The following is a 24771-nucleotide window of genomic DNA, read 5'->3' on the forward strand; positions in this document are numbered from 1 at the left end:
AGAGTTCAGGAGACGGAACAGATAGTCAGGCGAGCCAAAATGTCAGGGAACGAGAGATGAGCGTAGTAGAAAAGCCAGCAGGATCTGGAGCCAGAAGGAATGTCAGCCAAGCAAGTCTTTAACAAGAACACAGGAGAGCATCTCTAGAAATGTGACCAAGGGAAAGGCAGAGATCATCTGGACTGGACGGCTTAAGTAGGCAGGACTGACGAGCAGGATATCATCAACAGGTGTGTCACTGTGGAGAGATAGGAGCTGGCAATTAGCCGACAGCTGAGCAGCCAGCTTTGAGAAGGAAGGGCTGAGCCCAGCTCTGACACATTCTTGATCCCCTTCAGTCTGGATTTTGTCTCCAACACTCCACAGAAATTGCTCTCCTAAAACTAACAAATGATCTACTAACAGCCAAAACCAATGGACACTATTCTGCACTCCTACTCCTGGATTTTTCACCTGCCTTTGATACAGTTGACCACCCCTCCTCCACAAAAAACTCCACGCCTTTGGTATCTGTGACTCTACTCTTCTTTGGCTCTCTTCCTACTTATCCAACCGCACCTTTAGCGTTACTTACAATTCTACTTCCTCCTCTTCTCTTTCCTTTCTCTGTTGGGGTCCCCCAAGGTTCTGTTCTTGGACCTCTCTTATTTTCAGTCTACACCTCCCTGGGTCAGCTAATAGCCTCCCATGGCTTCCAATACCATCTCTACGCTGACGACACCAAAATCTATTTCTCTACCCCTCAGCTCACTCCCTCCGCCTCCTCATGTATCACTAATTTTCTAACAGATTCATCAGTCTGGATGTCACACCACTTCCTCAAACTCAATCTATCCAAAACGGAACTTATCATTTTTCCTCCCCCACATGCCCCCTCCCTTGATCTCTCTGTCAAAATCGATGGCACAACTATAAGCCCATCCCCGCATGCCAAGGTCCTAGGCGTAGTCCTGGACTCTGAACTCTTCTTTAAGCCCCACGTCCAATCACTGTCCGAATCTTGCCGCCTCTTCCTCCACAACATCTCCAAAATACAACTTTTTCTAACCAATGACACAACAAAGCTCTTAATTCACTCCCTGGTCATCTCTTGCCTCGACAACTGAAACTCCCTTCTCACTGGCTTACCTCTACAAAGTCTATCCCCCCTTCAATCCATAATGAATGTTGCTGCCAGACTCATCCACCTTACCAACCACTCAGTATCTGCTACACCTCTCTGTCAATCCCTCCACTGGCTTCCGCTCACCCAACAAATTAAATTCAAAATACTGAAAAATACTTACAAAGCCATCCACAACTTAGCCTCCAGCTACATAACTAGCCTAGTCTCAAAAAACCAACCTAATCGTTCTCTTCCTTCCTCTAAAGACCTCCTGTACTCTAGCTCCCTCGTCTCCCCCTCCCATGCTCGCCTTCAGGACTTTTCCAGAGCCTCTGCAATCCTATGGAAGTCGTTACCCCAATCTGTCCAATTATCTCCTACTCTATTAGCTTTTAGACGATCCCTGAAAACCCTGCTCTTCAGAGAAGCCTATCCTACCCACACCTAACAATTGTATGTCTATTTTCTCCATCAGCTCATCCCCCACAGTTATTACTTGACCCTCCCTTCTAGATTGTAAGCTCTAACGAGCAGGGCCCTCTGATTCCTCCTGTATTGAATTGTGCTGTAACTGTACCATCCGCCCTCATGTTGTAAAGCGCTGCACAAACTGTCGCTATATAAATCCTGTATATTAATTATAATAATACTGCTTAGGCTATTTACAGCAAGAAAGGTCTCTTTTCCATGAAAAACAACTTTTAAACAAAATAGACCTGAGGATTATGCATAGTTAAGGAACATATAAATTGACTTTGCAATGACCACATCACTGGGTTGTCTAGGTTCTGGGTGGCAGCTGAATCTTCAAATGAGAGACCCATAAATACCCACTACCATGGGATCTGTGTTTTTTCTTTCCCAGGCAAAGGCAGACAGCAGTCCTTAAATACAGGCTGTCCACTTTTTCCCTTTTTTGTGGTATAACCTCCTTTTCCACAAAGGCAGTATTTTGAATTTGGAACTTTTACCTTGATGTGGAGTATTATATGTTACCAAAACAGCGGTGGATTGCTTGTTATGCAAATGTTATATGTGGAGATGAGGAGAGGACAGACAAGAAACATCTGTTTTATCTAAGAATCCTTTAGTTTTTGTTTTAATGCCACAAGGCGTCTGTTACACACTGCAGGACTGCCCAATTATTGCACAATATCTTATCTGAACATACCCTGTTCTGTGTATTTTTTCATTCCCCCACAAATCCATAAGAGCAACCTCAACAAAGCATTACGTTTATCCGTGGAATAGCTTACATCTGTCGTAAGTTGGGTCACATATACAAAGCATTCTTTTTTTTTTGTAAATAATTCATGTTGAATCTGTTTGAAAGAGATATAAGCATATATTTGACAGGTAATGTGGAGGATGCTAAAGGTGTTATGGTTGGAAAGTATGGGCCATATGCTCTCCTTACCACAACAGAAACATTCTCTGCATGTCTAGCATGTGTGTGGTATCTGAAAATCATTTTCTGAACTTTTTGAAGCTAACCTGTTATAGTAGGGGAAGAGACACAAAAAGCAAAATATAAAAAGACAGCTTCTAAAAAACTGCTAAAAGCACTTGATTAGTCTTTACATTTGCTATGGAACTTGAAGCTGTCTAATTATAAAATAGTGAAAGGGGCTTTCACCAAACATTCACCAAAACACACCAACACAGACCTGGAAGATTAAAACATGTTTGGGGAGTCTTTATTCAACCTTACCATTTATGTAACTATTTGTAAAAACCAAATTCACTCCTTTATAAATAGACCTATGTAGGTCAGGCTCCTTTCTCAAGCTCTTGAGGAGCGTGCAGTCTACCTGGTGGTCTTCCTACTGTGCATGCTCCAAAACGTGTTGCGCTTAGTAACAGCATCCGGGTCGACGCTGCGTTCCAGCGTGAGTTCCAGCTTTTCGCTTTGAGCTCTTTCTTCTTACTACTAACCAGCCGGGTGGAACAGTGTCTGCAAGTGGCGGACTGCTACAGCGCGGGCTTATGAAGCCCATACACCCGCTGACGTCCCTTGGATTTACCTTTCCTGTGACATGCCCAATTTTAACCAATCTCTTATTAAATCATCTTACAGTCTACACTCGGAGGCGCCTGTGTTTTTCTCTTCTCTTTGCATGTATTGGAGGCAGCTCCCCCCCCCCCCTTAGGCTAACCCTGAATCTATGGACTTGTCTGGCCGTCCTATAAGGAGCCATACTATAGGACAACATTTTACATGTTATCTGGACTTTTTATTCGATAACTGATTTGGTCTACTAGCGCCAGAATACTTTTGTTTTTTTGTTTGTCGCTAACTTACAGTTAGTATGATGTGTCTCTTGTGCTGATTTGGTAGAAATCTTCCTACCTCCTACCCTAGCTATCATTCATCCCCCCACCCCCCATTCATAGATTCTGTGTCAGGAAGGGGTGGACATAGCTGAGCTCTCTGTAAGTTATGTCACTTGTGCTTTTTTTTTTTTTGTCTTTTAAAGGATTAGTTTACCTTTTGGAACATGTTACATATTCCACCTGTATTTAGAGTAGAACATGTAACATGTTCAAGCTCCTGCAGCCTCTCCCCCCACTCCCCGCCTCAGTGTACCAGTAGGTGGGTAATCTTCTTCCCGCACCCTTGTCACAATTCAAGAACAGTGGGGCCCTGCAGGATTCCGCCCACAAGGCCGCGTCATTCATTCACAGTTTCCCATGAATGAATAGTCTACAATTACCATCAGCCACCATGGCTGACTGCTTGTAATTATGAATGGACTGTGAGGGTGCTCTTTTAGTTCATGCACAAGCGATGCAGCTTTCAGCCTGTACCTTCAATATAGTCTGACTGTCAGACCATTACAGAGGTACAGGCTGAAAGTTGCAAAGAGAAGAAAAATAGATGTTTTTATCTTCTTTTTGCTTGTTTGGAGATCCCTTCCACTCCCCCACACAAGGCTGGTCCTGAATTTGTGGACTTTTATCTTACTTTTGTCATTTTATGACAAACTGAATCAATATTTAAAGGACTACCATGATAAGCTTTTTACTATGTGGAATTGCTTTTTATTAGCACCAGACTATATTTGTTTTTTTGACAGGCTGAAAGCTGCAGGGCTTTTCTGCAGATGCCTGACATTGCACTCCTGATCCACTGATCACAGGTCCAATGCTTTCCAGGCTCCTGCAAGGAAGGATAATACATGCACATTTTTTTTCAGCAAAAATATGGGAATTTGTTTATTTTTTCTTAAAAGGTGAACTTATCCTTTATTGTTAGCCAAAGTAGACTTTAACACTGGCAGGGGAGCTTACAGTAGTCAGCTTTTATTCATTTAGGTAAAACCTTTATTCCAAAAAGAAAAAACTGTTTCTGTAACTGCTTAAAAAGTGTTAGCTGGAGTTAGGCTTTAATTTGTTAGTCACTTAGGTAAAGTCCAAGTAGAAATCTAAATCTACTAGTCCATCTAACTGTACCCGCTCTAGACAATGCTGCTGTCCAAGGGGAAAGGCTGGTACACACTGGCCGAATATCATCCGTTTCATCAGAAACCGGCCAATATTCGGACAGTGTGTACTGCAGCCTGTTCGACTTCCATCGAACAGGCAAGCTGGATACCAGCACTGACTGGTGTATTCTGGCAGAACATAGTAGCTCAGTAGGGAGATCGCTATACTAAGATAACATAGTTAGTACAGCGTGCAAGCTCAGGTTTTTTTTTTTCATTCAGCCCACTGAGTTGAATGAAAAAAACTGCCTGTGTGTACCAGGTATAACTCCTGGGCTCCTCCACAGATAGAGAAGCCATCCGAAGACCAGAGGTGTGTTACTGGCCAGATCGTCAGGTGAAAATAAAGGCAAAAAAGATTAAAAAAGAAGACTAATGCAGCCACAACATTTAAGGACTGCTAAACTATATATTAGTTATTATTATTTTTAGTAGTGGGTTCAATGCGACTTTAAGAAAACTGTACAAAGTGGTATATCAAATATCGTGAAAAATAGATTTAGGACGTACATATACCGGTACTTTAATCTTGTTCTAGTGCAAAGATAGTTTATGATTTCATGTGGGAAGTAAATTTTAAATGCTGGGAATGTTGTTACCTATGCTGTATCACATCTATACCTCTAAACACCAGGATCAATAAAAGAGTTACTCTGCAAAACACATCTGGCTCTACGGTTTCTTCTTTCTCATTAGAAGGTACAGTTTCACATTATGAAAAATGCATGCATAATCTAAACTAAAGGATTGCATTTAGCATATTCTTGAAAAGATTCTTCGGGAACTCAAGACACATCCAAAAAACTTGGATGCTTACATCCTGTTAAGTGCCAATCAAATTTATCATTCATGTAGTCGTATTTCACTTAATAAGAATCCATCTTTTGGCCAAATCTATCAAAATTATTTTGACTCAAAGTTTGCAACTGCATTTATTATGCTTATCTAAGTCACTAAAGAATGACTCAGATAGCAGGAACTTGTGTAAGGATCGCTGAAAATGTAAGCTAACCTTCTTCCTGAGTAGGATGTGAATCAGTAGTTTGGGACAGATTTCTGCTTGCTTTTCCTATATATTGCTATGTTGTGGCATAAAGTCAGACTACACGAGGGTAAAAGTCTTTTCCTGTAGCCTGACCTAAAATTGCTTGAGAGGAAAAAGTCAATTTGTTGTTATCTTGTTTTTAATTAGTAGCTCTGCTGTAACCCTTTGACCTTTTACATTACTGCTGCAGTCAGCCCATGACTCACTGGTATTAGAGCTTTACAATCACTGCCATAGATAGCCCATGACCCATCTGTATTAGAGCTTTAACATTACCACTATAGTCAGCCCATGACTCACTGCTATTAGAGCTTTACAATCACTGCCATAGTTAGCCCATGACCCATCTGTATTAGAGCTTTAACATTACCACTATAGTCAGTTCATGAAACACTGGTATTGGAGCTTTACAATCATTGCCACAGTCAGTCCATGCTCCACTGATATTAGAGCTTTACAATAACTGTTAAGTCAGTCCATGGCCCACTGGTGTTAGAGCTTTACAATCATATCTAGGTCAGTCCATGGCCCACTGGTGTTAGAGCTTTACAATCATTGCTAGGTCAGTCCATGGTCCACTGGTGTTAGAGCTTTACAATCATTGCTAGGTCAGTCCATTGCCCACTGGTGTTAGAGCTTTACAATCATTGCTAGGTCAGTCCATGGCCCACTGGTGTTATAGCTTTACAATAATTGCTAGGTCAGTCCATGGCCCACTGATATTAGAGCTTTACAATCATTGCTAGGTCAGTCCATGGCCCACTGGTAAATGAGCTTTACAATCAGCCCATGACACACTGGTAGTAGAGTTTTAACATCACTGCCATAGTCAACCCATGACCTACTGGTATTAGAGCTTTAACATCGTTACTATAGTCATGCCATAATCCACTAGTATTAGAACTTTAACATCACTGCTAAATCATTTTATGATCCACTGGTATTAGAGCTTTATTTTGACACCGCAGTCAGTCCATGACCCACTTGTATTAGAGCTTTACCATCACGCCTGCAGTCAGTCCAGAACCCACCAGTGTTAGAAACAAATTTAAATGATACCACTTAGATGCCCCTGTTTGTCATCCCAGGCGATTGGCCATACAGTGCAGGTCGGGCTAAATATCAGGATACGGTAAATCTTCCTTTGTTAAAAATGGCTTCAGCTTGGTCTCCTACCCATGGGAGAACCCCGTTTTGCCCAAAGTAGGAGCTTAACTGTAGAAATCTTTATGAGACACTGTGTGGACAGGCGAAATTTTATATACCACTGGTATTAGAGTTTTAACATCACTGCTGCAGTCAGCTCATGTCCGATTGACATTACTGTTTCTGCTGCTGGATGGCATGGTCATAGCCATACCATTCTTTATTTCTCATGTTACCTGTTATTCATGTGCTATACGAGCATACTTTAATATTTATACTAGACAAAAGATATCTCCCATGGGACTTTGTTGAAGCAATAGAAATCACACAATTACAAATCGGTGGGCGGCACAGTGGTGCAGTGGATAGCACTTTCGCTTAGCAGTAAGAAGGGTCGCTGGTTCGAATCCCAACCACGACACTACCTGCCTGGAGTTTGCATGTTCTCCCTGTGCCTGCGTGGGTTTCCTCCGGGTACTCCGGTTTCCTCCCACACTCCAAAGACATGCTGGTAGGTTAATTGGATCCTGTCTAAATTGTCCCTAGTATGTATGAATGTGAGTTAGGGACCGTAGATTGTAAGCTCCTTGAGGGTAGGGACTGATGTGAATGTACAATGTGTATGTAAAAGCGCTGCGTAAATTGACGGCGCTATATAAGTACCTGAAATAAATAAATAAAATAAAAACTAAAAACATTTTTTATTGAACAACAGGTTTAAAATTGGCTGGTCTAGACACTTCACGTCCTGATCTTATACCATTCCTACAATATACATATAGTGCAGATATACATGAAAATATTAAAATAAATTGCATATCCACCAAGTCAAGCCTTATAGAAAGTCTTCATCAGGGAATAAGTGGAAGCAATCAAAGATATGAACGTGACTGGATGTCCAGACTGACAGATAATGGCTCAGTGGTGCAGACCACACAGGTCTCAGCATAGCCCAGACCTCAAGCCCCACAGAAGATCAATGGCTGTCAAGCTGAGAGCAACAGAGGTGGCTTGTTCACATTCACTAATGGAAGAGTAAGAGGCCACAAAATATATGTATAGAGCTGGTAGATAGATGGTAGATAACCGTAGCAAAAGGAGAGCAATCTCCTATAAAGCCATCCAGCATGGGTTGACAACATGGACTCCACTGACTGAAATTTCTTTAATATTTATACTTTCATTCAGGCTGGATAGTTGAACTATCACTATTCTTCCAGTACTGCTACTTTGTGAGCAGTGGCTCTCATACACAGAAGCCCCTTGCCCATTCACAGAAAGCTTTGTATTATGTAGACATAACTTTCTGTTCTGCTAACAGCAAATTTCCTATGCAGCACTGAAATCCAAACCAACACTGTCAACTCTATGCCTAGCCCAATCTCTTTCTGCCCATCCCCATCATTTTCTGGTCCACTCATTTCAACACAATGAAATTCAAAACAATGCTTCTGCCTTGACTCTAAAAAGCCTTCCCTACACCATTAGTAGGGAAAGAATTCTTGGGAGATGTAGTTCTGGGGGTGCGCCTAAGTCAGTAGGAACTTTGCTCCCAGCAGCTGTCCATGCAAGAATTTTTGAAGCCTGGAGATGATGTAACCTGGAGTACTAAAAGCTGTTTCTTGCTGCTGAGATATGCTCTATAGAGGGAGAGAGGGAAATTTGGGGTTAAATGTGGGTAATGCTCTTTTAAAAAGCATACTTTATATCTTAAGGAGCTGCCCTTTTGAATATTGTATAAATTACAAAACATTATCTTCCCACAGCACAAAGCAGTCGAGTGCACTTAAAGTGGATGTAAACCCAATGTCATCCTTTCTAAACTACTGCCATAGGGGTTATCTATAAGGAGATACATGCCTCCTGCATGTATCTTTACCTGTCAAATGTCTCCCCTCTGTCTGTTATGAGACCCGAAAAACTGCAGATTCTGTGGGTGGGTCTGTTGTCTGGAGCTCGGTGGGTGGAGTCGTGATGTCAGTAGACTCCCCGCCCACCTCAACACTCCCCTTGTCAATATGCATTTTCTCCTGTGTATTTTTAACACTGAACTTTTGCTATGATCTCTAACATCCAGTGAAAAGACAGGAAAGTAACCACATGACTTCAGCATGCCAAATCATGCTAAGGTGTGGAACAGCCAATCCTTGCAGAGCTGCTGAAGAAAGGAGTGGGAGGGAATTAAAAAATACTGCATGTCTCTTAGGCTAGTGCACGAGATATGCAAATCACCTGTTATTCACAGCAAGGGGGAGTATTTGACAAAGTTTTTCTCAGTTTGTCAAGATTTATCTCACTGAACAATAAAAGAGGATTGCTCAGAGATGGATTAACTCTGTGTGGCAAGACTGGGCTCAAATGATAGGAAATCTTATACTCTACAGTATGATAAAAAAAAATTGGATTTACATCCACTTTAAAGCAATGATATAAAAGTGGATATGGCACTGCTATGGTGGCTACAGGATGGAATGTGTCATGTGATGGGTATGTCAATAACAGGTGAAACAAAAAAGACAAAAATACCTTAATACTCTTATCAAGGGATGATAACATTGGTGGATGCATGCTGATCATATAAGAATATATCCTTAGGATACATTTGTAGTGCTACTGTCCCTTTAAGGTGTCGGGACCAAGACACCAGCAGTGTAAATAAATTAAAAATATATATCCAAAATATGACCCATCTAATGTGCAAAAAAATTTTGTGTACTCCAATAGTTAAGTGCTGATTACATATAAAAATAGTTTTTGTGTTTTAAATTTATAAGAATGACTCTGAGGTAAAGTGGTGAGTGATAAAGTGCCACAAAAAATAATTGTATATCCTTATGGTTCTGTGATAAGTGCATACAGTAGTCAAAAATATCCTATGCAAACATGAAAAACTATGCAAACAACTTATAAGTCCATAAATATATAGAGTTCTAATTGGACGTGCTGACTGTGCTCATATAAAAATGCGGTGAATTAGTGCCTCCACTTGTGCTCCCCCTTCAGGTCCACACTCGCCAGGGAGCTCTGCCTTCATAGGGGCTAGAAGGCATACAGATATCAGTGAGCAGTGTCCTCAATATAGGTACACTTGTCTCCCCGTCCTTTCCTCAATCTTTCATCTTTGCAGGCTTAGGCAGGAAGTAAATGGACCGAGGCAATCTCAATAGTGTAAATCCATTTGGTATATTTATTTAGAAGCTTTAGAATATACATACATTTAAGCAGAATAAGTCAAGCATGCAAAACAAAGCATCCGGGATGCTATGCACTCCATGGACGGGAACCGGAAGTGATGCAGTGACGCCAGAAGCTCTGCCCTACACGTTTCATCAGAATGACAACATCAGGAGCGGCCGCTCCCATCATTTTCATCAATGTCCCATCATTGGTATTAGTGGAAAGAATAGATCCTCAGTGTTGGTATTAGTGGGAGGAATCGTGCCGCATCATTGATGTCAGTATGATAGAATAGTGCTCCATTGTTGGTGTCAGTGGGAGGAATTGTGCTCAAGGCAAGCATAGGGCCACATCTGGCCCACAGTTTGGGGACCACTTGCCTACAGTCTATAGTCACTAAACTTTTTAAGGTACAGTGCATCTGGAAAGTATTCTCAGCCCTTCACTTTTTCCACATTTTGTTATGTTACAGCCGTATTCCAAAATAGATTAAATTCATTATTTTCCTCAAAATTCTACAAACAATACCCCATAATGACAACATGAAAGAAGTTTGTTTGAAATCTTTGCAAATTTATTAAAAATAAAAAATGAAAAAATCCAATGTACATACAGTAAGTATTCACATCCTTTGCACATTATTTTATTGAAGCACTTTTGGCACTAATTACAGTCTCAAGTCTTTTTGAGTATGATGCTACAAGCTCGGCACTCCTATTTTTGGGCAGTTTCTACCATTCTTATTTGCAGGACCTTTCAAGCTCTATAAGGTTGGATAGGGAGCGTCGATGTACAGCCATTTTCAGATCTCTCCAGAGATGTTCAATCAAGTTCAAGTCTGGGCTCTGGCTGGGCCACTCAAGGATGTTTTCAGAGTTGTCCCATAGCCATTCCTTTGTTATCTTTGCTGTGTGCTTAGGGTCGTTGTCCTGTTGAAAAATGAACCTTCGCCCAAGTCTGAGGTTCAGAGCGCTCTGGAGCATGTTTTCATCAAGGATGTCTCTGTGCATTGCTGCATTCATCTTTCCCCCTGATCCTGACTAGTCTCCCAGTCCCTGCCACTGAAAAAAATCCCCACAGCATGATGCTACCACCACCATGCTTCACTGTAGGGATGGTATTGGCCAGGTGATGAGTGGTGACTGGTTTCCTCCAGGCATGACGCTTGCCATTTAGGCCAAAGAGTTCAACCTATGTTTCAGCAGACCAGAGAATTTTGTTTCTCATGGTTTTGAGAGTCCTTCAGGTGCCTTTTGGCAAACTCCAGGTGGGCTGTCATGTGTCTTTTACTGAGGAGTGGCTTTCGTCTGGCCACTCTACCATACAGGCCTGATTGGTGGAGTGCTGCAGAGATGGTTGTTCTTCTGGAAGGTTCTCCTCTCTCCACAGAGAAACACTGGAGCTCTGTCAGAGTGACAGTCGGGTTCTTGGTCACCTCCCTGACTAAGGCCCCTCTCCGCCAATCACTCAGTTTGAGTCCCGATGGGTCCATACTTCTTCCATTTACGTATGATGGAGACCACTGTGCTTCAATGCTGCAGAAATGTTTCTGTACTCTTCCCCAGATTTGTGCCTCAATACAATCCTGTCTCTGAGGTCTACAGACAATTCCTTGGACTTCATGGCTTGGTTTGTGCTCTGACATGCACTGTTAACTGTTGGACCTTATATAGACAGGTGTGTGCCTCCAAATTATGTCCAATCAACTGAATTTACCACAGGTGGACTCCAATCAAATTGGTAGAAACATCTCAAGGATGATCTCAAGGATCTCAAGGATCAGTGGAAACAGGATGAACCTGAGCTCAATTTTGAGTGTCATGGCAAAGGCTGTGAATACTTATGTACATGTAATTTTTTATTCTTTTTTTAAAATAAATTTGAAAAGATTTCAAACAAACTTCTTCCACGTTGTCATGGTGTATTGTATGCAGAATTTTGAGGAAAATAATATATTTAATCGATTTTGGAATAAGGCTGTAATATAACAAAATGTGAAAAAAGTGAAGCGCTGTGAATACTTTCCAGATGTACTGTACCTGTCAGTGTTTCAATATAGAAGCTGTTATTGCTGACTGCTTTTTAAAGGCTTATACTCTGGGGCTATAATTTTTTGCCCTTATTACTTAGTGAGCCACTCACCTGGAACAAGCATTTGAATATTAACAGACAAGGTACTACATACACATAAATCGCTCTGTGCCACAGATTCACTAAGTACCAAAACAAAGATTAGAATGTCAAAATTAAACAAAAGGTTTCATTAAAATTTTAAATAAACATGCAACGGTAGCACCTATGTTTCTATCTTGCCATACAGTATTTTCTCTATTCTACACTCACACTATCATTCCTCTTTCCTCTGTTCTTATCCTGTCAGAAAATGCAGTCCTTATTACATGTTGTACTGTAGTTATTATAGAAAACAATATGTGAAATATATTAAATTAATGGTAAAGCTTCAAATTTTATTTTTTTAACAAACATTTCATACTTTTCTGCTCTGTGCAATGGTTTTGCACAGAGCAGTCCAGATCCTCCTGTCTGCTCCTCCCCCCCTGCCAAGTGCCCTCATAGCAAGCTTCTTGCTATGGGCGCACCATGTGTGCTCGCTTCCAAGCCAGCTCTCTGTGTCCATTGATGTCTTTGACATCAAAATCAATAAAAATAATTAAAACAGATATCATCTACCACATGACATCCGCAGCCAGAACACTAATGCCCCGTACACACGGTCAGACATTGATCGGACATTCTGACAACAAAATCCTAGGATTTTTTCTGACAAATGTTGGCTTAAACTTGTCTTGCATACACACGGTCACACAAAGTTGTCGGAAAATCCGATTGCTCTGAACGCGGTGACGTAAAACACATACGTCGGGACTATAAACGGGGCAGTAGCCAATAGCTTTCATATCTTTATTTATTCTGAGCATGCGTGGCACTTTGTGCGTTGGATGTGTGTACACACGATCGGAAATTCCGACAACGGGTTTTGTTGTCGAAAAATTTTATAGCCTGCTCTCAAACTTTGTGTGTCGGAAAATCCGATGGAAAATGTGTGATGGAGCCTACACACGGTCGGAATTTCCGAAAACAAGGTCCTATCACACATTTTCCGTCAGAAAATCTGACCGTGTGTACGGGGCATAATAGCAAGAAATTGGAAAGAAACAAGGTGCCCAACAATAGCGGAATGTATATGTGAAATGAACGAAATTCAGTATATGGAAAAACAGATAAGAGAAGAAGGGTTTATAATAAACCAAATGCCAGAAGTATGGCAAAAATGGGATGAGTTTCGGTCATCAAAAGAAATGTTAGAATTTCTATAAATGGAAGGAACAGCGTTTTTTTTTGTTTTTTTTTTTTTTTTGTGTGTGTAAGTGGTATGTATGTATTGGAGGTATGAATATGGTGGAAACGAGAAGGGTAGGAATATAGGAACAAAGAAATTGAAGGATAATGATTAATGTTTATTTATTAATTCATGGCTTGGTATATTAAAATATCATTATATGTAATATTTTTATGAAGGATATGATGTATAGATGTTGATGTTTAATTGGTATATTTTTCTTTTTTTTTAAAAAAAGAGAGTGAAAATCTAATAAAGAGAGATTGAAAACAAAGAGCGTGGCTCGGCCCCACCCCTCTGCTCCGTCCAATGACTCCTGCTGCTGCCTCTTTGTCCAAGGAAACGAGAGAGCCAAGAGTGTCACTGCTCTTGTGCACATCACGGGATCGAGATCAGGTTCAGATAAGTATAAAGGGAGGGCTGGGAGGGGGTAACAGCACACTGAAGGTTTTTTTTACCTTAATGCAGAGAATAAAAAGAAGAAAAGAAATGGTCTGCTGCTATCCGTGGCACGCCTCCATCCCTAAACTTTGTTGTATTAATGCGGAGAATGCATTAAGGTAAAAAAAAAAACTTCAGGCATTAGAACCACTTTAATCATGGATTGCTAAGTGATCAATGGCAGCCTCCATGTTTGCCTCTGGAAAGATTTTCTAAATTTTCTAAAATTATTTTTCTTGTTATGTCATCTGTGTCTCCCTTTGTCTAGCACTGACCTTTCAATACTTTCAGTGTATACTTCTATCTCTTCTTTATAGCATATAAGCAAGCTGCTTCCACAGCATTGTTATACCATAATACAATTTTCTCATGCTATGGGCTTTCATTCCTACTATGTCATATATGTGCATGTTTTAATATTACACTTTCAGCCCTTGTGTGTCCTTATGTTGCATAGTGCTGCAGAATATGCTGGCCCTACATAAATCAATAATAGAATAGTAGTTAACTGGCACAGCAGAGCAATGATGCGACCTCTGAAGTGCAAACATGCTGTCTCAGAGCATTCATGGTAGGATCACCTCTTACTCACTTGTACAGTTTCCTGCAGGGCTAGCATTTCTAGATCCTTTTCTTCCAACAACAGGCGTACACTAGACTCCAGATGTGCATAGGGGTGTGAATTGCCATCCGTTCTGTAAGACAATGTGACAAAACATAGACTTGTCAAGGCAATTTCCTATTAAAACTACTAGCATAGGTAGGTAGAACAACAGAAAAACAATAAAAACAGATGGTTTACATAAATCACTCCAACCCTGCATTAACCCCTCATCCTGGTCCTACAACGATAAATCTCTCTGGCTGCGTACTTGGGTTTGACCTCAGAGTGTGAGATGCTTTGCTGACTAAACAACATTATGCATATGGAGCAATCAAGGTCGGAGGAGAATGGGGGCTGTTTTCTGCAGTTTTCCCTCACTGCAGATTACAAGACTACTTGTGGTTTGAAGCAGTGATTTAGTTACAGGATTTCTTTTATGTTGCATTGAAAGATTTGTTCTGGTCTTTGTTAAACAATGCATATTTGTATTTCCCAAATGTTCTAACATGAAAATGCTTGCCATGTGAACTGGATAAGTGACTTCAAATGATGATGCTGTTAAAGAAGATGACAGGGATAAAACATCTCCGTATGAAGCTATTTTGCCAGAAACTGTTAAAGGCCTCTATTGTTTGAAGGAAAAGATGGCCAATACGTATAACTACTATATAGCTAACTGGTGTCATTGCATAGTTTGATTTTATTAAATATCTGATGGAAATCTGCTAAACAAGAAAGTGAACATGTGAAATGTTAGTTCCTAAATGGGTATAGCAGTACATTAATTTCATGTTCAAGTAAGTGAGAGTTTTATAGGCAAGTCAAAAACGCTATTTTCCTCATTTATAATCACACATTACAGGACACAAGATCTTAGGTTGACACAAGATCTTAGGATGTCCTAAAGCAATGAAACTGATGGGTGAGTAGCACAATAAACAAACACCAACAGGCCCACGTAACAAATGAGCTTAGGGCAAGAAAATAGTGTAGTGCTGGTAGATTTCTAATCTACCGCTTATAGGTAAATTTAATGGATCATCTGTGCTATACATTGTTCAGGTTTAATCTAAGGTTAGTTTATCCTCTGTTCCAGCTTGGCTGTGTTGCGTGCAGTTCCACATTGCGCCTGTGGGTGTCGTTGTCATCGTGGGTCAATATTGGAAAGCAACAAGCTGAAGTGTATGAGTGCTCTTCTGTCCCGGAGAGAACTCGGCGGAGGTGGTCCTCCGAGTTGCATTCTGGGAGAGGGTATTTATGGGGCAGACACCATGTTTCGGGGAGCTTTTTGCCTCGTGGCCCTCCTGGCCTAGAGGTATGTGTCAGTGAGTGCTATCTCGTAGCCTTCCGGCTTGGAGGGTTACGCCGCTGCAGTCGGGCGGGTAGGCCCAGAAGTCTGTCTGGGGCCTGCTACTGCTGGGATGGTCCTGTGCTGTCTGTCCTGCGGGAAGAAGCTGGACAATTGAGAAGAATCCAGGGGAGGACCCGTCTTGGAAGGGACCATGCGGAGCGCTGGTCTGGAGAGGGGCCTGGTGACTCAATTGGAGGACGCATCCTAAATTACCCTACCACATAAGTACTGCCGGGTCAGCTTAAAGGTTCTGGTACTGTGTTTGCTGTTCATCGAAAACTACTACATCCTGTGGCAGAGGATCGTATGAGTGTGTCCCACCAAAGTCTGTGGCAGAGACTTTTTGTTCGTGCTGCGTTCCGGCTGCTAGGTCAGTGAGAGAAACCAATCCGGGCGGGCAAAAATTTAATCCTAAGCTGAGGATACATTCAACCTAAAGATTTAAATTCCTTGACGCTACGCCAAGAAAAGGTATTTGAACACCCCTGCAACTCTCTGTCTACCTCTTTCCTGCTACTTCTTCCAGTTATCCCCATTAAAGCATTGAAAAAGTACTTAAGTGACTGGTGTCTACATTGCCACGCAGTAAGCTCAACGGAGACCCTTAGACCTGGTGTTGGTGAAATTACAGGTAACAAGGTAACGGTAACAGCCCGCTTTAAATCAGCAGCTCCACCGTGAGTTAGTGCTACAATAGCCTGAAGCACCTTATACCCAAAAGGGCCTGAATAACCACCTGGTAAAACCTAAAACCCTTGTGAACAGAACACCAGGTGGCAACCTTGCAAATCTGGGAAATCGATGCCTGATGCTGAAAAGCCTATGAAGCACTGATCAATCTGGTAGAGTGCATCTTAAAAGGAAAGGGAGCAACATTATCCTTCAGACTGTAGGTCCTCGGAAATGATAAAGAGGGAATATGATTCTTTAAATGAAGTGATACCCCCCCCCCCCTAGCAGCAGCTGATATTTTTCCCGGATCTTCCCTAGTCTCAGCCCCACATCCAGGCACACAGTATTTCCTGCAGTCAGGTGCACAACTTCCACTCGTTACTCCATAGACCAGTCTAGGGGTTGTAGTGTTTTTTTGTTGTTTTATTTTAATTTATTAACTTGGGATAGGAGAAGAGATATAGTAGGATACTCCAAATTTAACTATTCACTCTTGAGGACAGCTTTCTCAGTAGGATTGTGTAGCAGACTGTACAGAATTAAGCAAAGACCCTTGCAAAGAGAAGGAATAGAGTGGACCCTGCTCTTAAAGACAGAGCCACGTCCCCTTTAGCTTACACCCAGCAGCTGACTTTTAGCACCCAGAGGGGGATTCAGCAGCACAAGTCCCTGGGACTTTTTTAGGGCAGTGGTTTTCAACTCCTGTCCTCAGGACCCACTAACAGGCCAGATTTTAAGTATTACCTTGGGGAAATGCAGACTAGAATACTGCAATCACTGAGCAGCAAATCCTGAGGACAGGAGTTGGGAACCACTGCTTTAGGAGGTCTGCACTCAAAAGGCCCTGGTCACAGGTAACCTTTCTCTGTGACACCAGACAGGATCCATGGTCATTCCCCCTCAGCTCTCAGGAGAACCCTGGGTGGGTCGCCCACCTGAGGCCGTATGGCAGCTTGTGCTAGGAAGAGGCAACAGGCACCCAGCATGGGGCACCTCCCCTTCCAATTGGCTGGGCTGTATCTATATTCATACTGCTCATCTGAATGGTTTCCACCTACAATCCAGAACTTCCCTAAGTAGTTTGAATACAGGGAAGCTCCAGACAGCATGAACAGCATCAGAGCATCCTGAGCAGACAGAACTAAAAGATCACAACTTCTGTTAAGCAGAAAGCCCAAATAAATTTACCTAGCTGCTCCTCTGTTAAGCAGATGGGCCAAAAACTATTCTAACTACTCTAGCACCTACTTAGGAGGGTGCTACAAAAGGAAGAGAAGCCAAGTGGTAGATTCGTACAGTGCGTACAAAATTCAGACAGTGGGGAAAAAAATCACCCTGGAATGTTTAAGGGCAAAACGTAAGGAGAGAAGCAAAATGTATTGGTTAAGGTCGAAGGAGGAAACTACAAAAAGCTTTAGGCCACAAGACAACCTTATCTTTGTGCAACACTAGGAATGGTTCCTTACAGGACAGGGCCACTAACTCTTGAGACACATGTTGCAGAGGTGACAGCCACGAGGAAAGTAACATTTAGTGCAAGAGGAAGACAGGGGTAAAGCTGTGACAGGGTTGAAAGGAGGTTTCTGAAGAACCAATAAAACCAGGCTGAGACCCCACAGAGTCACTGGCAAGTGTACAAGAGTGACATCCTGCACAAAGGTCTTCACCAATGAGTAAAAGGCAAGTACTTAAGGCTAAATGCTGACCTAGGCCAAACTGGAAGAAAGACAGGACACATCCCACAGAGTACTTTTAGCAATGGAAATTCCTAGCTTCTGACCCAACAAAGTAGGCCTTCCAGGTGTAATGGTAGACTACGTGAGAAGGAGTGTAGGAATATCTGAGTCCTATAGGCCTCCGTCCCTCAGGACTTGGGCCTCAAAGGCCATGAAATTAAAATAAGCATCTGAGAAACAGGATGATGGACCAGCTCATGGAACAGAAGATCTAGCCGATGTAGTAGGGCTCACAGAGAGTCTGACAGGAGTCTGACAAGGTCCAAGTACAAGTATCAAGTTCTTCCTGGCCAGTTTGAAGCAATAAGGACCATCAGGACACCCTCCCTCTTAATCCCGTGAAGCAGACAAGGAAAACACTTTAGCAGGGTAAAAATATGGATTAAAGAAAAAAATATAGATTAAAGAGTAACTCTACTTCTGTTGAAAAAAAAAAAACAATTTCCCCTGGGTAATCAATATACATTGCAATGTTTTTCACAAACTTTGTTGCCTACCTGTTTCTGCTTTGAAGGAATAGCTTTTTACTAGATTATGTCCTTAGACTAGATTAGTCACACTATGGAATTGACTAATTGATTTTAATTAGCTGATGCGCCGTGTTCTGATGAGAAGTATTGCAGTGTCTGCATCCCTTTAGAAGTGAATAACCCTTAGAGAGTAGCTTACCACAAATTACATTTGTGTTGCAGGGATGCATAAAGCCTGACTTGTATTTCAGTGCAGAGTTCTTCACAGAAGTAGGAAATTACATTTTTGGAGGTGTTCTAACTAGTCCCGGAATCAGCTGGTCCTGGTAGATGTTCTGGAGTCACCAGAACATCTACTATAAAAGCCTGAGGGTCCCTGGTCCTGATAATAAACCTGCCCAGCTTGCTGTTGAACCTGGAAGCCAGAAGATGTACATCTGATATCCCCACCTGCAACAGAGGTCTTGAAAAACCTTTGTGAGAAGAAGCCATTTCGCTGGAACCAGAGGTTGAAAGTCTGCCTGCCAATTTTCAATGTCTAGAATGTGGGGACAGGACCTAAACATGAACTCTGCCCAGGCTAGAATTCGGTCCACTTCCTTTTGAGATGCATAACTTGTGCCCTCTTGATAGTTGATGTAAGCCACTGCCGTAGTGTTGTCTGATTGAATGCTTGTCAGGTGGCCTCTAAGCTGAAATTTCCAGTGTTGCAGGGAGAACCAATGTCTTCCCCAGATGATCAAGTCATCTGAACCGAGATGGCATCTCGTACTACACCCCAGAGGTTGGTGTCCCTTGTAAGTATCTTTTTTGACGTACTGCCTCAAGGAAGGCTACCATAGGGCCCAAGACCCCCATGCAAAAGCTAATGTTGGGGTTTTTCCAGGAATATAGGGTTTGAATGTATGAGTGGAGGGCCAGAAGCTGGTCCGGAAGAAGGAAAACCCTGAACTGAGCGATGTGTAGAACCATTCTCAGATGCTCCAAGCATTGGGTTAGTCCCAACACTGACTTCTGGAGATTTAGCATCTATCCAAACCTTTGCAAAGTCTGCACCATCTGATGGACATTGGCTGATAAGGTCTGAACTGGCTGTTCCTTCAAGAGGAGGTCCATTAGGTTTCTGTATATACAGGAAGAGCAGCAAAAAAAAAAAAAAAAAAACAAAAAAAAACAGCTGTCCCCTTTCTTAACCATACAAGCAAGTGAACAATTTTGTGACTTCAATGTGAAGGGCAGCTTTGAAGAAGAGCTTGTGATTTTCCAGAATAGAGAAATTTCCCACATTTGTAAGCCATAAACAGATTTCCTTAGACGCACAAATATTCATATTCAAAACTGTAAGTGGCAACAAACTGCAGGTTTGTGTTCTGTGATATGGACTGGTTTATTGCTTCAGTTAAACAATCTTCAAAAAACTAAAAAAACAATCCAGGTAAGAAGAGAACAGGTTGACATAAAGCAGAATTCAAGCCTAAACCTAACTATTCTTAAAAGTGTCCCCTTCCCCCATCCAAACAACTATGATGACGACTAACGTGTAAAAAAAATGTGCATACTTACCTATTTTCAGTCTAGTCTGGTCACGTGATCCCGTAGCAACCAGCAGCAGCTGCAGGGCAGAGGAGAGAGTACTTGACAACAGCTGGGAAAGCCTGAAGAAGTCTTCACCCATAGGCTCCCATGTCCCAGCCGTTGTCAAGGCTCCCTCCTCTCCCCTGTAGCCACCGCTGACAGGGGAACCAGATCAGGTGACCAGACAAGAGGTGGTAAGTAACTGGTAAGTACAGTATCTCACAAAAGTGAGTACAGCCCTCACATTTTTGTAAATATTTTATTATATCTTTTCATGTGACAACACTGAAGAAATTACACTTTGCTGCAAATTAAAGTAGTGAGTGTACAGCTTGTATACTGCCCCGTACACACGGTCGGATTTTCCAACGGAAAATGTGTGATAGGACCTTGTTGTCGGAAAGTCCGACCGTGTGTAGGCTCCATCACACATTTTCCATCGGATTTTCCGACACACAAAGTTTGAGAGCAGGATATAAAATTTTCCGACAACAAAATCCGTTGTCGGAAATTCCGATCGTGTGTACACAAATCCGACGGACAAAGTGCCACGCATGCTCAGAATAAATAAAGAGATGAAAGCTATTGGCCACTGCCCCGTTCATAGTCCCGACATACGTGTTTTACGTCACCGCGTTTAGAACGATCGGATTTTCCGACAACTTTGTGTGACTGTGTGTATGCAAGACAAGTTTGAGCCAACATCCGTCGGAAAAAATCCTAGGATTTTGTTGTCGGAATGTCCGAACAAAGTCCGACCGTGTGTACGGGGCATACGAGTGTAAATGTGCTGTCCCCTCAAAATAACTCAACACACAGCCATTAATGTCTAAACCGCTGGCAACAAAAGTGAGTACACCCCTAAGTGAAAATGTCCAAATTGGGCCCATGTGGTCACCATTATTTTCCAGCACTGCCTTAACCCACTTGGGCATGGAGTTCACCAGAGCTTCACAGGTTGCCACTGGAGTCCTCTTCTACTCCTCCATGACGACATCATGGAGCTGGGGAATGTTAGAGAGACCTTGCACTCCTCCACCTTCCGTTTGAGGATGCCCCACAGATGCTCAATAGGTTTAGGTTTGGAGACATGCTTGGCCAGTCCATCACCTTTACCCTCAGCTTCTTTAGCAAGGCAGTGGTAATTTTGGAGGTGTGTTCGTGGTCGTTATCATGTTGGAATACTGCCCTGCAGGCCACTCTCCGAAGGGAGGGAATCATGCTCTGCTTCAGTATGTCACAGTACATGTTGGCATTCATGGTTCCCTCAATGAACTGTAGCTCCCCAGTGCTGGCAACACTAATGCAGCCCCAGACCATGACACTCCCACCACAATGCTTGACTGTAGGCAAGACACACTTGTCTTTTTACTCCTCCCCTGGTTGCCGCCATACACGCTTGACACCAACTGAACCAAAAAAGTTTATCTTGGTCTCATCAGACCACAGGACATGGTTCCAGTAATCTATGAACTCAGTCTGCTTGTCTTCAGCAAACTTTTTGCGGGCTTTCTTGTGCATCATCTTTATGTAGCGGTGTAGTTGCCACGTGTAACAAACATCCACCAATTCAACCTGCTGCCAGACTCCCATATATCACTTGCAGAGACAATGAACAGTCCTTTGCTGGTTTTGTTTTTGTTTATTGGGGGGTACAACTAGATTGGGGAAAAGGGTATATGGGATGCCCATAGAATATTTCATTTCGCCATCATATTTCGAGATTATTCAGATTAACTCATAGTTTGAGCCTGAAGAAATGACATGCATTGTTCAACAGTAATGATCTTCCTCCTGCATCACCAGACTATTGCTCCTCCTCTGCTTAACTCCTGCAGACTATTACTTCCAGAACTTCATCACCCATGACCATGTAAGGATGAGGACATCACTCTTGACCGTGTAAGGGTGATGTTCCCAGAAATCCTCTCCTCCTGCACAAAACTTATCCTGTAGTATTAATGTAAAGTAATGTCACATCTTCTTCTGTAAGCAAGGAGGACCCACTCTGAATAGTTCCTCAAGCTGGCTCTGATTGCTCGCTGCTGCTAGGCCAGAGGCCTGCAGCAACTCTCCCCCGGAGGCCTAGTAGTTTAAAAGCACATATTGGATGGTGAACTACTGTTCCCAGCCAGCCCAGCTTGCAAATCCTGTGCCCTCAGGTCACATCGATTTGACACATATCCCCACAGTCTCTCTCCTCTGATTCAGGACTCCTCATCATTGACCCTGTAATGATGAAGACTTTGCTAATGACCGTCTAAAAGCAAAGTTCCCTCACAGACTTCCTGGCACATCCAGCCCTCCACTGTGGTACACTCACCGACCTTTCTCTGCCCTGAGTCCTTGATGGAGAACTTGACTGGACCATACGTTCCGACAGCTTCGCCTGCCCCTCTGCTCCAGGAGTTCTTTATCAATGACCGTGTAATGATAAAGACATCGCCAATGACCGCGTAAAGACGACGTTCCCTCACAGCTCTCCCCGGGCCTCCTCCTGCGATCGGCGCACCCCTCCAGATGAAGGTGCCCTCCTGCTGCTCTCTAATATTCTATTTTCCACTTCACCCAGCCGACAACTCCCCCCAGTGACATGTTACCTCAGCTTATATAGGAGGCCCGCCCCCTGCCAATTCCAGTTGGGTATTGGTCAGGGCTCCCACATGAGCTGCCTGCCACTCCATTTCCAGGCCCTGCCCTTCTTCCCTTCTCCCTGGAAGCAGGGGAGGCGCCTCAGAACCAGAGCAGCATAGGTCTGCCTAAATTTACCTGTGCTCACAGTCTATCTACTAAAAAATCCTATTACTAGCACCTACCTATTGGTAGAGGATGCTACACTTAGAAGAGGCTTCCTTCTGGGATGACAGCCATGCAGACCAATTTGATGAAGTGTGCGGCGTATGGTCTGAGCACTGACAGGCTGACCCCCCACCCCTTCAACCTCTACAGCAATCATACGTCTATTTCCCAAAGACAACCTCTGGATATGACGCTGAGCATGTGCACTCAACTTCTTTGGTCGACCATGGCAAGGCCTGTTCTCAGTGGAACCTGTCCTGTTAAACCGCTGTATGGTCTTGGGCACCGTGCTGCAGCTCAGTTTCAGGGTCTTGGCAATCTTCTTATAGCCTAGGCCATTTTTATGTACAGCAACAATTCTTTTTTTCAGATCCTCAGGGAGTTCTTTGCCATGAGGTGCCACATTGAACTTCCAGTGACTAGTATGAGAGTGAGAGTGATAACACCAAATTTAACACACCTGCTCCCCATTCACACCTGAGACCTTGTAACGCTAATGAGTCACATGACACTGGGGAGGGAAAATGGCTAATTGGGCCCAATTTGGAAATTTTCACTTAGGGGTGTACTCACATTTGTTGCCAGCGGTTTAGACATTAATGGCTGTGTTGAAATATGTGAACCACCGGCGCAAAAAATATATAAGTGTAACCTAGTTAATTATTGTTTGCTGCAGTCAAAAAATGCATTCCACCATTGGGTGGAGTGAAAAAACAAAAACAGAAAAGTGTCAACTGCGCTAACCCCTATGTTATATTAAATGAATTAAATAACACCACTCTTATTTGTGACAGTAAATATATATGTGGGGTAGTGAAAACCTAATATATAACCTCCCTCTCTGTCACTCTCCTCTTTCGAAGCACACTGTATTCGTCTTTTCACTCCAATTTCTCTAAGCATTGCCGTGATCTATAGACCCCCTGAACCAGTATCAACCTTTCTTGATGACTTCTCTGCCTGGCTACCCTACTTTCTTTCCTCTGAAATCCCCACAATCATTCTTTGGGACTTCAGCATCCCTATTAATACTAACACTCCTGCCCCTTCAAAACTTCTCAGCCTAACCTCCTCCTTTGACCTGAAGCAGTGGATACATGCTCTTACTCACTCCTTGACCTTGTTTTCTCTCACCTTTCACTCTCTCCCTCTCCTTCACCTCCTCTCCCTCCAACCACCTTAAAGTTACCCGCAGAAACCCACGTCATCTCAACCCTTCTCTTCTTTACTTTGTTATCGACAACCTCTATGACAAAATCTCACCACTATCCTGCATCAACCTAGCCACTTCTGTCTACAACGCTTCACTTCTAGCCTCAATGGACTCACTGGCCCCCCTCACTACACACAGAATCAAGCCCCGACCCCTTCAACCTTGGCAAACAGATGATACTAGAAGTCTGAAAAAACGTAGTCGTGCTCATGAGCGCCTGTGGCGTAAGACCAAGTCTGCCCTCCAAAAATACAATTCCAACCTCCTCTCTGCCAAGCAGACCTATTTTACCACTCTCATTAGCAACTTATCATCCCGTCCCTGTCAACGCTTCTCTACCTTCAACTCTCTACTTCGTCCTCCACCGCCTCCACCTGCCAAATCATTCACTGCCCAGGAGATCGCCAATCACTTCAAACAGAAGATTGATACAATTTGCGTGGAGATCTCTACTGTTCCGATACCCTCCACGCTTTACACTTCATGCCCACAGGCACAAATATTACTTCCCTCTTTCAACCCCACCACTACAGACGAAGTTTCTAAACTACTTGCTAATGTCCACCTTACCACCTGCCCTCTGGATTCTGT

The 24771-nt window shown here is 42.8% G+C and overlaps 1 protein-coding gene across 2 annotated transcripts in view; it reads right to left on the reverse strand.

The window, feature by feature from the left end:
* The window catches only part of LOC141106278 (sperm flagellar protein 1-like), a 154244-nt gene that overhangs the window by 36580 nt on the left and 92893 nt on the right, over window positions 1-24771 (reverse strand). For both annotated transcript variants that reach the window (XM_073596919.1, XM_073596918.1), the window contains exon 6: window positions 14353-14455. In XM_073596919.1, coding sequence (XP_073453020.1) covers window positions 14353-14455 — 103 coding nt within the window. The remainder of the gene's footprint in view (window positions 1-14352; window positions 14456-24771) is intronic.

This window comes from Aquarana catesbeiana, linkage group LG08 (assembly GCF_042186555.1).
Source record: "Aquarana catesbeiana isolate 2022-GZ linkage group LG08, ASM4218655v1, whole genome shotgun sequence".
Classification (NCBI taxonomy): Eukaryota; Metazoa; Chordata; class Amphibia; order Anura; family Ranidae; genus Aquarana; species Aquarana catesbeiana.